Source organism: Oncorhynchus nerka, linkage group LG11, assembly GCF_034236695.1.
Source record: "Oncorhynchus nerka isolate Pitt River linkage group LG11, Oner_Uvic_2.0, whole genome shotgun sequence".
Lineage (NCBI taxonomy): Eukaryota > Metazoa > Chordata > Actinopteri > Salmoniformes > Salmonidae > Oncorhynchus > Oncorhynchus nerka.
Genome location: NC_088406.1, coordinates 70410867 through 70427888, shown reverse-complemented (window position 1 = coordinate 70427888; position 17022 = coordinate 70410867). Strand labels below are relative to the sequence as shown.

Genomic DNA, 17022 nt, shown 5'->3' with positions numbered 1-17022 from the left:
CTTCCTGCTCTGCCTGTTCTGCCTGCCTGTCTGTTCTGCTTCCCTGCCTAATGTAATGACGGCTATAACTCAGATACAACCCTGATTTCAATGAATTTAAGAGATGGAAATGAGGCCAGTGCTGCCGCTATCCTAGCTAATGTTGTTGATGCAAAGTGGTTCAGAAAAGAAACCTCACAGGTTAAAAACATTTAAGGGATTGCAATGTCTGTGAAGCTAAGTATTTTTTGGCAATGTTGTATTTCTCAGCCTGCACATACACTATCTAGAACCTAAAATGGTTCCTAACGCTGTCCCCATTGGAGAACCCTTTGAATAACCCTTTTTGGTTCCAGGTAGAACCCTTTTGAATTCCATGTAGAACCCTTTAGTTATACATGGATCCAACCCTACTTGGTTTCAGTTACTGTTTTACAGTATATTTGGTTATTTTCAAATGGTTTTCACTGCTGAATTACAGATTTTTCGAAATTACTGAAGCATTGGACTATCTATAATCAGTTCCACTTTAACGAATGTCTTCGGGTGAAAGAGAGGAGGACCAAGATGCAGCGTGAATATAATCCATCTTTAATGGGAATACTTAAACACCGAACAAAACAACAAACCGACAAAAAGGAACGAAGACGATACAGTCCCGTAGCGTGAACACTAAACACTGGAACAGGAACAATCACCCACAAAATACCCAAAGAATATGGCTGCCTAAACTATGGTTCCCAATCAGAGACAATGATAGACAGCTGCCTCTAATTGAGAACCAATCTAGGCAACCATAGACTTACAAAAACACCTAGATAGGAAACACCCCCATAAACATATAAAACCCCTTTACAAGACAAAAACACATACATCACCCATGTCACACCCTGACCTAACCAAAATAACAAAGAAAACAAAGAATACTAAGGTCAGGGTGTGACAGTACCCCCCTTCAAAGGTGCGGACTCCCGGCCGCACACCTAACACTGTATGGGAGGGTCTGGGAGGACCGACCACGGATTAGAGGACGCCACTGGACTGATGGTTGGGTCTGGAGTGAGTTGCGCCTCTGGATTGGAGGGAGATTCTGGCGGATCCGGACTGGGGGGAGACTCTGGCGGATGCGGACTGGAGGGAGACTCTGGCGGATGCGGACTGGTAGGTTCCGGACTGCGACCCGTCGTGGTAGGTTCCGGACTGCGACTTGTCGTGGTAGGTTCCAGGTCTGCGGCCCGTCGTAGGAGGTTCCGGTCTGCGGCCCGTCGTAGGAGGTTCCGGTCTGCAGACTGTCGCCGGAAGCTCGGGACTGGGCACTGTTGCCGGACGCTCCGGACTGGGCACTGTTGCCGGACGCTCTGGACTGGGCACTGTTGCCGGACGCTCCAGACTGGGCACTGTTGCCGGACGCTCCGGACTGGGCACTGTTGCCGGACGCTCCGGACTGGGCACTGTTGCCGGACGCTCTGGACTGGCGAGGCGCACTGTAGGCCTGGTGCGTGGTGCCGGTACTGGTGGTACTGGGCCGAGGACACGCACCTCAGGGCGAGTGTGAGGAGCAGGAACAGGGAGTACTGGACCCTGGAGGCGCACTGGTGGCCTGGAGCGTGGTGCCGGCATTGGTGGTACCAGGCTGGAGACACGCACCACAGGGCGAGTGCAGGGAGGAGGAACAGGATGTACTGGGCTGTGGAGGCGTACTGGAGGTCTGGTGCGTGGTGTTGGCAGCAGTGGTATTACTGCATAGACCGGACCATGAAGACCACTGGAGGTCTCGAGCTAATGGCCTGAACAACCCATCCTGGCTGGATGGTGACTCTAGCTCGGCACGTGCGGGGCGCAGGCACAGGACGCACTGGGCTGTGCTGGGAGACACAGTGAGCAACGCTGGCGCAGGATATCCTGGCCCGAGGAGACCCACTGGCTGTCTGGAGAGCAAGGCTGGCACCATCTGCCCTGGCTGGATCCTCACCCTAGCTCGGCAGATGCGGGGAGCTGGGATGTAGCGCATCGGGCTAAGCACGCGTACTGGAGACACTGTGCGTTCTACCGCATAGCACGGTGCCTGACCAGTACGACGCCCTCTCTCTCCACAGTAAGCACAGGGAGTTGACACAGGTCTCATACCTGGCTTTGCCACACTCCCCGTGTGCCCCCCCAAGACATTTTTGGGGCTGCCTCTTGGGCTTCCAGCCGTGCTGCCGTGCTGCATCTTCATACCGCCGCCTCTCCGCTTTGGCTGCCTCCAGCTCTGCCTTGGGGCGGCGATATTCCCCTGGCTGCGTCCAGGGTCCATCTCCATCCAGTATCTCCCCCCAAGTCCAATAGTCCTGATTGCGCTGCTCCTCCTGCTGCTTGGTCCATTGTTGGTGGGTGATTCTGTAACGAATGTCTTCGGGTGAAAGAGAGGAGGACCAAGATGCAGCGTGAATATAATCCATCTTTAATGGGAATACTTAAACACCGAACAAAACAACAAACCAACAAAAAGGAACGAAGACGATACAGTCCCGTAGCGTGAACACTAAACACTGGAACAGGAACAATCACCCACAAAATACCCAAAGAATATGGCTGCCTAAACTATGGTTCCCAATCAGAGACAATGATAGACAGCTGCCTCTAATTGAGAACCAATCTAGGCAACCATAGACTTACAAAAAACCTAGATAGGAAACACCCCCATAAACATACAAAACCCCTAGACAAGACAAAACACATACATCACCCATGTCACACCTAACCAAAATAACAAAGAAAACAAAGAATACTAAGGTCAGGGTGTGACATCCACAAGTCATACGATATGATGGAAAAGTTGAACGTTCGGTAGTCAGTGTACATAGCCATCGCTTGAACAGAGAATTGCCTCAGAATAAAGCCTGGCATGTTTTTAAAGCAGATGTGATATACGCATTGTGCATTTTACACCAAATGACGCAGCTCAACATTTCATCCAACATTAACACCTATGCATTTACCCAGGCAGGTGTTACAGTAAGTACGGATCAGATCTGGAGAGCAGTGACCTGTTATTAAATGGCTGTAACAGCATGGCAGACAATATAAGACGCAGTGGGGAATCCAATCATGCTGGAAAATCCACACGTAAGGAACAGACTGAAGGCGTTTACCCATACAGAATGTAACATGAATGTCATTCTCATCGGGTCTGTGTGTGCGACAACCACGGCGGTGCAAAGGCCTAGTTGAGATGAAAAAGAATCACATCAGCAGTTGAGAGCATCAAGTATGCATCATGTTCAATGTCATCTTATCAAGTTCAACGGAAGCTGACAATCTTGCTTCATTCTTACCTGACCTGAACGGAGTCTCTATTCAGTCATTTATTTATTCACTCTCTCATTCTTTCTCTCTTCCTCACACACTCATTCCATACAGTAAGGAAGGGAAAATGGAAGTTTAATTTAAGCCTATATGCATTTAAGAGAGGTCTATAATGTCCCAGTCCAGCCCCATATTTCAAGTCTCCTCGCGATACAGCGCTGGAGGGGGGTGACAGCGGTATTTTCCATAATGGTATGTGGCTCTATCTGCCTATTACTATGCAAATCGATGCTCCTCTCCTTCCTGAATGGTATTTCATAATGTAGAATTATCTGACAGGGCAGCTGGAGAGACCAACCTTGTGTTTTAGAGATTGGCTCAACTCCAGCAGGAATGAATTTGCTTTCCCAGCCCAGCACAGATGTAGGGGGCTGGAGCAGTTTGGTGGGGGATTTTTAAGCTCCCTCCCTCCCTCCCTCCCTCCCTCTGCCTCAATAGAGAATCTCTGTCTCTCCCCCTCCCACCCTTGGTCTCTCTCTCTCTCTCTCTCTCTCTCTCTCTCTCTCTCTCTCTCTCTCTCTCTCTCTCTCTCGCGCTCTCTCGCTCGCTCTCTCTCTATCAATCTCTTCTTTCCCTTTTCACTCTTTCATTGTCTCTTTTCCCTCCCTCCCTCCCTCCCTCCCCCTCCCTCCCTCCCTCCCTCCCTCCCTCCCTCCCCTAAATAAAACAATAATAAAAACCAGGGCTTCTAACCAAGTACCGAGTCATCATTCTGCAGAGACCGGTGATAAATTAGAACAGCTTGTCAAGGTTGTCACCGGGGTAAATTAGCAGGAGACTCGTGTGAACCGTAAAACTGCTGCTTCATTTGCCAATTTCAGCTTTGTCGAGGCGGCTATTAACATGCAGATTTCCTGAATTGTTTATTAGGCCAGCTGAAGCTGGAGTGACTCTTTTAAACTCGGATTTACTTTACGACTCAGCACAGAGGTAGAAGGTAAAGCAGGCTATGTGTTTGAGGCTGGCTGGTTGGCTAGCTGTAAGGCTGGCTGGACGGTTGACTTTATGGATGGCTAGCTAGCTGGCTGGCTGGCTGGCAAGATGGCTGGATGGCTGGATGGCTGGCTGGCTTTGCAGTGTGACACACAGCAAGGAGCAGGTTGGCTTTCCAGATGTAGGAAGATGTGAGTCACTATATTCAAACATACCAAATACCAACACATGCAGCTAGCTCTACATCAAATGCATAAGCTACACGTGGAGATGAAACGCGCACGATGTCTCTGATGTATTGAATTTCGATCCCACTGGGGTCTTTGTCAGGACAGGTCAAGAAAGGTCTGGTCTGATGTATTGAATTTCGATCCCACTGGGGTCTTTGTCAGGACAGGTCAAGAAAGGTCTGGTCTGATGTATTAAACACATGGAGGCTAATACAGTCCCTGGTATATTGTGTATTATCTTTCCTCAGCTGCAAGACGAAGCTGTACCTGGAGAACCTTCCCAACACCAGCATCATCATCCCCTTCCACAATGAGGGCTGGTCGTCCCTGCTGAGGACCATCCACAGCATCTCCTACCGCACCCCAGACCACCTCATCGCTGAGATCATACTGGTGGACGACTACAGTGACAGAGGTAGGACACCTGGTTAACTGTTACGTTACTATGTGAATTGGTGGTCAGGGTTCTTACACCACACCCTGCTCAGTGACTGTGGTAGGACCCTGGTTAAACTACAGTTATTACAGTATGGTGCTGGTAGGACCCTGGTTAAACTACAGTTATTACAGTATGGTGCTGGTAGGACCCTGGTTAAACTACAGTTATTAGAGTATGGTGCTGGTAGGACACTGGTTAAATTACAGTCATTACAGTATGGTGTTGGTAGGACCCTGGTTAAACTACAGTTATTATAGTATGGTGCTGGTAGGACCCTGGTTAAACTACAGTTATTACAGTATGGTGCTGGTAGGACCCTGGTTAAACTACAGTTATTACAGTATGGTGCTGGTAGAACCCTGGTTAAGCTACAGTTATTACAGTATGGTGCTGGTAGAACCCTGGTTAAGCCACAGTTATTACAGTATGGTGCTGGTAGAACCCTGGTTAAACTACAGTTATTACAGTATAGTGCTGGTAGGACCCTGGTTAAACTACAGTTATTGCAGTATGGTGTTGGTAGAACCGTAGTTAAACTACAGTTATTGCAGTATGGTGCTCTATGTATCAGATAGGACCCTGGTTAAATCAAATCAAATCAAATTGTATTGGTCACATACACATATTTAGCAGATGTTATTGCGGGTGTAGCGAAATGCTTGTGTTCCTAGCTCCAACAGTATGGTGTTAGTGGGTACGGGGCACTTCACTAGTTCCATTACCCCTACCAACTAATAGAATCTCACTTTGATTCATCTCTGTTAGTGTATGTTTTTGGTGTCTACAACCCTGGATGTTGAATTGGTGGTCAGGGTCGTTGAGGATAACCCTGTGTGTGAAGCTAGTATGAGCCATACTCATTTGTGTCAACCTCTCAACCTCTATGGTCAGGTAGTTTGGTTTGGGAGGAGTAGGGTTTTGCTCGCCAGCCAGCTGGTTGCCCTGTTGGCCAGTGCCCTCTTTCTCTCCTGTGGTTCTGTGGATGTTAGTGTTTTGCATAGAAACAGATTCACTTCCTATAGTGGTGTGGCTGCTTGCCTCAGGAGGAGTGTGATAGAACGTAAGCGTTCAGTAGCCAGACCACCTTGGCCGGACAGGGTCAGTCATTGTGTCGACTCAGTGTACTGTATGCTCCCCCACAGTGTTGAGAAGTTGAGACAATCCACTGGAACTCTCAGTCCGCTGGCCTTCCGAGACAGACACACACACACACACACAGAGAAGACACCACACCACAGGGCTTAGCCCGGATCATTCCACATTAAGTATTCCGCCTCTGTAAGCCCATGCATGTATTAGCATAATTGAGTTATTTTAATATTGTTTTAGCGGGCGAAGAGCAACAGCACAAACAACCTCTTGGTGGATGGACTTTAGAGTGTGTGTTCTTCATTTGCATCAGGGGATGATTCAGCCTAATGGGGAATTCACTGGTTGTTTAAAGGAGCGATGCTACATCCATTTTGGTCTTGGAATTCATTCTTGAAGAAGTATGTCTTGTACATAAATGCCTGGTGAGTTTAGTTCAACTGTCGTAACCCATCAGAACCCACAATGTCAGCTTGTTTTACTCCAATGTTTGTAAATAACCTAAATGTAAACAAACACAGTATAGGCTCAAAACATGGTCAAAACTCATTTTGATATCATGGATGGTCAATCCTGGAATCTAGCTCTGTTTATGAATTTGAAAGTGGTTACATTTCTCCAGCCCCATCCCCTAGCTTTTCTACCAAAAACAGTGATGGAGTGCCAGCTTTGTTGTCGTTTCAACTGCTGAGTTCCTCTATGACGTTTGTAGCGTTTATGTTAAAGCTGTGCACTTTCATATTTTGAGTCCATGGTCCACAGTTCATCCATGTAAACACTCTCTGTTGGTTGATTCATGCTGTAGGCCTGTTTGTCCTATTTACATACTGAGTCAGGTGAATGTGTGGAAATGGGTCATTTGGGTTCTGTGTGTGTGTGTGTGTGTGTGTGAATGGCAGCGTTGGGCAAGGTTGTGTGTGTTGTGGGATCACTGTTAGAGGTGGCAGATTCTCAGTGAGTTGAGGCTCTCTGGGACGATAGTCCTCACGGTGGGACACCAGATGGTCACAGCTGCTGCTCTACCTTACAGCTGAATCTATCCCCCATGGTGTGTGTGTGTGTGTGTGTGTGTGTGTGTGTGTGTGTGTGTGTGTGTGTGTGTGTGTGTGTGTGTGTGTGTGTGTGTGTGTTTGTGCTTGCCTGCGTTTGATGTGCTAATGTTATTGTTACTGGCCATATTATATTGTTTATTATTCTCCCATCTTACAACCACACTTCAATAGTACCTAAACTGGTCCGCTGTGTAATGCATGCCAGATATCCTGGCTACACATCCCAGGACTGTGTTCACCCCCATCATGTTCTGGTGTGTCACACAGAGGAGCTAGGCACGTTCTGGTGTGTTGCACACAGCAGCTAGGCAGAGTGGCCTCTTTGTGCCTGTGGAGGACAATTCTCCAGTGAGGGAAGCAGGAATTACTATGAAGAGATTTTTCACCTGAAGCGAGAATAACAATAAGCTCTGCAGACAGAATAACTACATTTGAAACAAAACCTTCTGAGAAATCATTTGGCAATGTATAATTATGAGTCATAATGACAATAACTCTCCATCTGTTGCTCGAATGATAAATAATGAAATCAACCTTTATTGTCTGATGCTACATTCATAACCCTCTGGCATGGTTGTGATTCCCAGAGAAACACTGAAAGGCCAACAAGCTTCGTCAACCATAAACTAAAAGTACAGCTACCATGCTTGTAAACAAATTATAATGCTCAAAACCCATATTAATATATAGCTTTTTATAAATAATGTTTTGTTGTATTTGACTGCCTAAAATGCAGTTATCGAGGTTATTTCCTTACTAGGCTTCATCAAAGGTCAGTATGTGGGAGAAGTTGGAGCTCAGGGATGATAGACAAGTTTCCCACTAGTAATTACCAGTTGGAAGGGCGTTCAAGTGGAATTATCCCAGCTGAATGTGGTAAATACCACCTTCCCACTTTTTGTGAACGCAGCATTAGTCACCAACTGTACCTGTGAAGATATCCAATCCATTAAGTTTCAGTGGAAAAATATGATTATGTTGCATAAGTATACCAATCAGTTGGCTACATAGTTTATATGGATGGGCATTAGAAATTATTTCACTATTCAAATAATATGAAGGTGAAGTGGGACCAGGGGACTTACCTAGGATGGTAAGCGGTGCGGAGGCCACCAGAGGCGAGAGACGGGGGGACACGGTGGTGAGGCCAACGGAGCAGCGCCTGGGGAGGGGTGCTCAATGGTGGCAGAGAGGCCACCGGAGTCAGTGCAGCGGGAGGATGGTAGCGCAGGGGGAGGCGAGTTACAAGTGGATCGGGCATTCATTGAGGCCTTTGGGAATACGTGTTTACATTTTGTGTACTTAAACGTCCGAAGCCTACTACCGAAGATAGATGAGATACGTCTGTTGGTTCGCAAATCAGAGGTGGGGGTCTTGTGTTTTACAGAGAGAGGAAGGATCGGAATCGGAATGGTGGGGGGTATATGTGCGTTTGTAAGATCGGATTTAAGCGTTGATCTGGAGATTGTCTGGCTGGATATCTGCCTTCCCAAAACCAAGCCGATTTTGTTGAGGGTGTGTTACAGGCTGCCCAATCAGAATGCATTCTATGTAGGTCTCGAAAAATGTGTTGTCAAGCTGTAATGATTCCCTGGTGAAGGAAATAAGTTTGTTAGGCGATTTCAATACTGATGTCTGCAAAAAGGCAAACCCAACTCACAATGTATTTATGCACTTCTGTAGATCACTTGCCCTGACCCAAATGATAAAAGATCCCACCAGGGTATGGGAAACAGTGCAAAGTACATTTGACTCAATATTGGTGTCTGATCAATCCAAAATATCGCAGAGTGGAGTAATAGTATATGGAATCAGTGATAACTTTATTACATCTTGCACAAGGAGGGTTTTTAAAGATATATATTATCATTTCACAAAACTGTTAGAATCAGAGGACTCAATAAATACTGTGTTGAAATGTTTAGGGAGCAAGTGGGTACAATTGACTGGTCACCAGTGCTGGGGTAGACAGTGCCTGGGAAGCCTTTAAATGTAGATTCCTTGATGTGGTGAATGTGATGGCTCCCATTAGACGGGTCAGGGTAAAGCAGAGATCTAGCCCTGGGTTTAATCATGAGATTCTAGAATCTATCCAAGCAAAGAATAAGGCCTTGATGAAATGTAAGAACTCGAAAGAGCAGCATGATTTTGTCCTATATAAACATCACAGAAATTAAGCACAGCGCAGGATGGGGGGTTACTTTACTGATAAAATCATTGAGAACAAAAATTACACTTAAAAAACTTTGAAAATCATTTAAGGAACTAGGCTGTAGTAGTACTACCAAAAACAAACTGAACAGTATTGGACTGAACATCAGGGGGGAGATGGTAAATGAAAAAGCAGAGGTTGCCAATGAATTCAACATTTGTTTTACTTCTGTTGCCAGCAAGCTGGTTAGCAAGCTGCCCACCAGTTCTGGTATGTAATGGAAACGACCAAGTCAATAAGTATTGTGCCGAATTACGGGTTCAGTCAAACTCTTTTGCAAAGGTAGCAACAGCCAAAATAGCCAGGATGCTTAAATGCCCCAAAGCCACAGGCCTGGATAATATTCCTGCAAGGTTTCTTATATATTCTGCTGAGCAAATTTCCCCTTGTATTACGCATATGGTTAATCGTTCTCTTAAACAATGCATCTTTCCCAGGGACATAAAACAGACTAAAGTTATACCTCTGTTAAGAAGGGGATAAAGTCTGACCCTGGGAACTATAGGCCTGTATCTATCCTCAGTGTAACATCAATGATCCTGGAGAGAGTTGTACATGAGTATGAATATGTCAACAAACACAGTCTAATGTATGATTTTCAGTCAGGTTTTTGAAAAACATACTCCACTGATTCATGTCTACTTGACTGACTTCATCAGGAAGGAGATTGATGAGGGAAATCTGTGTGGAATGGTACTGCTTGGCCTACAAAAGGCCTCCGATACAGTTAACCACTGTCTCCTAATCTCCAAACTGGAGGCACTGGGGTTAAGCAGTATACCTCTAGGCTGGGTAAAGTCATTTTTATCAGGTAGGGAGCAAATAGTACAGGTTAATGGTTCACTGTCTCAGGCAAAACCAATGAGTTGTGGCGTTCTGCAGGGGAGCGTGCTTGGACCTTTACTGTTTTGACTGTATATTAGCAATATGAAATATACTTGTTCTTGCCGTCTTTTCCTTTATGAGGATGACTCTACTCTTCTGGTCTCACAAAAGTAAAACTATGTTGGAGAGCATACTTAACACATAGCTTACTAACATTAGCAAATGGCTTGGAGATTATAAGCTATCTCTGCACTTATGTAAAACTGAGGCAATTATTTTTGGATCCAGACCTAAATTGAGTAGGTCCTTTGAAATCAGAGTGGAGTTAGCGGGGAGGTGCTGACTACTAAAAACCTCTGTTAGCTACCTGGGATGCATCCTTGATGGAAGATCGGGAGGTGTGAGCATGGCCACTAAAGTGCTAAGGGAAGGTTAATGCCAGGACTACATTTTTGCCTAGAAAGTCCAAGCTGCTTGATAAGGACTCCATGAAAGTGATAGCCACTGCTCTCATTCAATGCCACTTTGACTACACTAGTACTTCCTAGTTTGGGGGCTTATCTAAGCTTATAAAGGGGAAGCTCCAGATAGCCCATAATAAGCTGATCAGGGTAGTATTGAAGGTGAGTCCATGTACTCACATAGGCAGGAGCTGTTTTCAGGAACACAACTGGTTGTGTCCCAGATTAGACTGGGTTTGGTTTACACAAGTATTTATGGTTCAGATATCTAACTGATTACTTTCCCAGTGTTAGGGATGCACACAATCACAGCACCATCAGGTGTTGCTGATGTGTGCTTATACAGGTTCAGGAGTAATGCTAGGAAAGGTATTTTCTTGTATACTGGAGCCTCAGAGTTGAATGAGTTGCCTCTTCCCATAAAAACTATGGCCTCTCTGGGCAGCTTTAAAAATAAAGTAAAAAACTGTTTATCTTCTGTGCCCATATGAATGACCCCTATGATGTGCCTCTGTAAATAACGTCACATAGAATGATGTAAAATGCCACAACAGCAGACAGTGAAGTTGTTTTCAGGGTGCTATTCCGGTATTTGTTGGCTAGGGGCGGTTAGAAGCGTTGGGCCAGTAACCGAAAGTTTGCTGAATGGAATCCCTGAGCTGACAAGGTAAAAATCTGTTGTTTTGCCCCTGAGCAAGGCAGTTAACCCACTGTTCCCTGGGCGTCGAAGATGTGGATGTTGATTAAGGCAGCCCTCCGCACCTCTCTGAGTGAGAGAAGGCACATTTCAGTTGAATGCATTCAGTTGTACAACTGACTAGGTATCCCCCTTTCCCCTTTCCCTAACAGTAGCCTCAGCTAACAGCAATAGTGAATATTTCTGATGTTTGCCATCATAGAACTGATTCTGTTTCAACAAAAAGTTTTCTGGTGAGTGTTTTGCATTGATCTGTGTCAGGTCTTGTGAACCCTCCGTTGATGCGCGCCTGCAGACTATTTGAAGTGGGGAAATAGCATACTGTTGTCAGGGCTGACCGGAGGGCTATGATAGTAAAATCCCTTTTCATGTGAAACGCAACCCATAACCCATAGCCCATAACCCATAGCCCATAACCCATAGCCCATAACCCATAGCCCATAACCCATAGCCCATAACCCATAACCCATAACCCATAACCCATAGCCCATAACCCATAGCCCATAGCCCATAACCCATAGCCCATAACCCATAGCCCATAACCCATAGCCCATACCCCATAGCCCATAACCCATAGCCCATAACCCATAACCCATAGCCCATAACCCATAGCCCATAACCCATAACCCATAACACATAGCCCATAACCCATAGCCCATAGCCCATAACCCATAGCCCATAGCCCATAACCCATAGCCCATAGCCCATAACCCATAACCCATAACCCATAGCCCATAGCCCATAACCCATAGCCCATAACCCATAACCCATAACCCATAGCCCATAACCCATAGCCCATAACCCATAACCCATAGCCCATAACCCATAACCCATAGCCCATAGCCCATAACCCATAGCCCATAGCCCATAACCCATAACCCATAACCCATAGCCCATAACCCATAACCCATAACCCATAGTCCATAGCCCATGAGAGAGAAAAAGGAGCTTTAAAATAAAACAATCACTTTGTGCGTCCTCAGAACTGCAGGCTACATTTACAGTGTGCAGCTTTAAAGCGGGAGTAAAACATAAATAAAATACTTCTAAAGTTCATTGTTTTATTCAATTAAGAATGTAATGTGTCATGGTATATCCTTGTGTGTAACAGAACAACCCCCCCCCAAACAAGCCTGCATCTAGACAATATTTCCCCATGCTACTAGCCTAGCATTAGGTTTGGTACAGCGGGGGTTAATATAAGCCTTGCTGTCTGCCTATCCAACCTGTGCAACATGTTGCTTTTTTGTGTGGTGGGATCTCCATGGTGCCATGCACATTAACATGACGAGACTAAAAGTCAGGCCAATTCATTTATCAGGATCATTAATGGATATATCCAAAGAATTGGCAATATAAACGAAGGTAAAACAAAGGAAAATGCACATCGTTTGCTGTCCTTTCAGCTGCTTGATGTGATTGTGTGTTAGTTTTAGTTGGCTAGTTAGCTACAGTAGCAAAGGAGAAGTAACTTTAGTCTAGCTATCCTCAGTGCTTAATTCGTAAATCAGGAAGTGCTGGAACATAAAGTGAGCACGAGAGGGGGGTGACCTGGGGAGCTCTGAGGTACTGGAACGCATGAAAAATAATCACCTTTATAATAAAGCATTGCATGCATATTATCACATGTAGTGGCATGGGGAACGATTTTAGTGGCATAGAGTCTGGGAAAATGTCTGTCTTTTAAAAACGCATTTCATTTGACTGGAGACTTTGGTATAATCTTTTTTAATGCAGAGTTCAAAACAACTAGGAACTCGCAACTGGGAAATCTCAGAACTGATTTGTTTTGAATAGTCATCTAACTCGGAATTCCAAGTCAGGAATTCGGGCCTCTTTCTAGAGCTCCGACCTGAATATCACTGACATCATAATTCCAACTCAAGTTCCCAATTGTCTTAAAATCACCATAATACCACACAAATGATCAAAATGAGAGGCTACTTTGACAAAGAACAACTGAAAATCTGAGATCAATAAAAACGAACTTGTCTTGAATCCATCAATAGCTATTGTAGGCTACAATATGAGTAGGAAATTATAGTTCTAAAAATTCTTTCCAGTTCCACTGGCTCACCCAATGACGCGCAGCTCCCTCACTGGTGATGGCCGATGCGCTCGTGCCAAAAGCCTCTCTCTCCTGGTTTACTTTGTAAAATATTTGGAAGTTGATTAGGTATTTTGGTAGCCTACAGCATAGTCTTCTCTTTTCAGCAAGAGCCATTTGTTCCAACCTGTTTTGTCTGTATGCTGTTTGTTCACTGACAGATTTGCCACGTGTTCCAGACTGTAGGCTATGCCTTGTTATTGAGATACACTCCACAGCTAGGCAATTCTTTAAAAGACGCTATTGATCCTCTGTGGCAAACTTATAGGCTTTCTAGTGTAATAGGCTATTCTGAATTATTTAATTTATTTCTGAACAGACAGCAGTAACTCTATAACTTTGGCAAATGTATTTAAATTTATCAGTGTTGCTGCAGCTCCTCCAGGACCCTTTGCACGGTTAAGATTCTATAAGGAAATAAATCATGAAGTGCAGCGCTGGAGAGATGAGAATTGCAGGCTCAGGTCTATCAGAGCAGAGTGAGGGAGAGAAATCATAGAAATGGAATCTCATTGTAGTTCTGAGAGAGATACGGGGGGGGGTCAACTCTAAATAAATACATTTTATCGCTTTTATTAGATTTTTGACATTGCAAAAAGTGAACATAATTGTTCATGCCAGGAGAGGTACCAGATCAGGCCAAATAGGTGAACAAAAATCATCTGATAATCCCCTCTAAAGGGCTGTTTCCCTTGGCTTCGCCTCAGGCCTAAGAACAGCCCTTAGTCTGGAGTTATCACACGATAATCCCCAGGTTCTCATGCCGTATTGCTTAAAAACTGGTGTGCTGCTTGTTCGTTATATTGTCTATACATATGTACTTCAAATGTGCATGTTTTACCCTATATTAAAGGTACACCTAGTCCAATTATCCTGGTACCTGCAATGTGTGAACCAACCAATCGGAGACCTGTTGGCAAGGACTCTGCTGAATTGTGTCCAAAGGTCTTCACCTTGGTAGAACTCAGAGTTTCGCTCTCTTTGAGCTCAGACCCCCTCCGACACCTTGTGGGGAGAAAATCACCTGTCACTCCTGAAGTGTCACCGCCCGCGGTCACCGTGGAAATATCCAGGAAGTCACTCACAGCATGGAGCTGTCACCAACGCTTTATCTCCACGGCAACATTTAAGGGCAAAGATCCAATTCCCGTCAATCACCCGGCAACCGCCCCCAACAAATGTGATGTGAGAGATAAGAGAGAGGTGTTCTTATTGGAATAGACTGACTGACTGACAGTGTCATTTCTGCAGCTTTCAAACAAGAGGGGTTGGAAAATGGAATATGAATTAGATTCTACCGCATCAAAGATGACAGTTGTTTCTAATTTAAGCTACCTGAATGACAGACTCAAATGAGATCGGTAGGAATCTCAGTACATGAATTTTTTGCTGTCTAACTTTAGACAAATTAGAAATATGACAGGGCATGCCAGGTTAGAAAACACTAAGCTGAAAACTAAATGTTCACAGTAAATATCAAATAGCCTAAATTAAAACTTTTAAATGCTTTGAAGTTTTTAAAAGAACAATCCTTAGCTAAATTGAAGGCCCTGCAAAAACATCCAGCTGTGTGTGCTTTGTAAATGTTTCCCTTTATAGCTTAGCCAAATCACCATTCACCCTCCACAGGCAGTAACATACACACACACACAGAGACACAGAGAGAGAGAGAGAGAGAGAGAGAGAGAGAGAGAGAGAGAGAGAGAGAGAGAGAGAGAGAGAGAGAGAGAGAGAGAGAGAGAGAGAGAGAGAGAGAGAGAGAGAGAGAGAGAGAGAGAGAGAGAGAGAGAGAGAGAGAGAGAGAGAGAGAGAGAGAGAGCCCCCCCACACACACACTTCAGCTAAAATTCTTTAGAAAGGAAAGCTGTTCTTGTGAAAGATAACCATTTCACATTGCTTCTCAGGGTATCTCCAAATTAACCACTGCTGGGCACTCATTAAAACATGGGCGCAAATTGAATTCACTCCACAGAATTTAATGAATCGTGAAATATCCCCTCATTCAGTGTCATTTAGCTAGAACCGAGATGACACTCTGTTAGGCGCTTTTGCTCTTTTTATTCTATGTATTATGCAAAGGGGTGCTAATTGGAAAAAATAACATTTTGGGCGACCGAGAGTCATCACCAATCGATTGGTTGAATTTTTTAAAATGTGTATTTTTCCATAGACTGTATGTACTGAACTTGTCTGAAGCTGTAAGCACACTGTTTGATTAAATAATTAAGACACACAAATGATTCAAGAGGGAGCCAGAGATCAATATAGCCTAACCAGAAGAAAGAAAACTGTTTTACGAACCTTCTCCCGCTGCTGCTGGCATTTGCAGATTTTGCCTTTACGCTGGGGCGGAGCCAGAGGGGTGTCCAGGGTGGCACTGGATAACCCTGACATCCGATTGGCCACCCCGGGTGCCACCCCAAAATGTTATTCGCTACTGGCAGTTTGATGCTGATTGACATCTCATTTCACCTTTTGTTGAAAGAAGCATTTATTTTGACATTCGGCGCGCATTTTTCAAATCAAGCACGAGGAAAAGGCAATATTAACGTTGGTTGCGAGATACAGAAGAATAAGAATAAGAAGAACATACAGAAGAAGAAGAGAGAATATTCCCACAGCTCCACAAGATCTTTTCGCGATTGGCGAAAGCATCATATTTGAAGTAAGTTTTAAACCCGATGCTAAACCTTAGGTTTCCTGGACGACTTTGTATCGCTGTGTGAGTTAGATCTTTAGCTCCATTTTTTAAATTGTATTTATTTATTTCACCTTTATTTGACCAGGTAGGCAAGTTGAGAACAAGTTCTCATTTACAATTGCGACCTGGCCAAGATAAAGCAAAGCAGTTCGACACATGCAACGACACAGAGTTACACATGGAGTAAAACAAACATACAGTCAATAATACAGTATAAACAAGTCTATATAAGATGTGAGCAAATGAGGTGAGATAAGGGAGGTAAATGCAAAAAAAGGCCATGGTGGCAAAGTAAATACAATATAGCAAGTAAGTAAGTTTCCAGTTTCAGATATTTTTGTAGTTCGTTCCAGTCATTGGCAGCAGAGAACTGGAAGGAGAGGCGGCCAAAGAAAGAATTGGTTTTGGGGGTGACCAGAGAGATATACCTGCTGGAGCGCGTGCTACAGGTGGGTGATGCCATGGTGACCAGCGAGCTGAGATAAGGGGGGACTTTACCTAGCAGGGTCTTGTAGATGACATGGAGCCAGTGGGTTTGGCGACGAGTATGAAGCGAGGGCCAGCTAACGAGAGCGTATAGGTCGCAATGGTGGGTAGTATATGGGGCTTTGGATTGCACTGTGATAGACTGCATCCAATTTGTTGAGTAGGGTATTGGAGGCTATTTTGTAAATGACATCGCCGAAGTCGAGGATTGGTAGGATGGTCAGTTTTACAAGGGTATGTTTGGCAGCATGAGTGAAGGATGCTTTGTTGCGAAATAGGAAGCCAATTCTCGATTTAACTTTGGATTGGAGATGTTTGATATGGGTCTGGAGAGTTTACAGGAGAGTTTACAGTCTAAACCAGACACCTAGGTATTTGTAGTTGTCCACGTATTCTAAGTCAGAGCCGTCCAGAGTAGTGATGTTGGACAGGCGGGCAGGTGCAGGCAGCGATCGGTTGAAGA

The 17022-nt window shown here is 44.8% G+C and overlaps 1 protein-coding gene across 1 annotated transcript in view; it reads left to right on the top strand.

Annotated features, from left to right (window-relative positions):
* LOC115137568 (polypeptide N-acetylgalactosaminyltransferase-like 6) overlaps positions 1–17022 on the top strand; it is a 258010-nt gene that overhangs the window by 61812 nt on the left and 179176 nt on the right. Inside the window, exon 4 of the mRNA XM_065024897.1 lies at positions 4739–4905. Within this exon, the coding sequence (XP_064880969.1) occupies positions 4739–4905 (167 nt within the window). The remainder of the gene's footprint in view (positions 1–4738; positions 4906–17022) is intronic.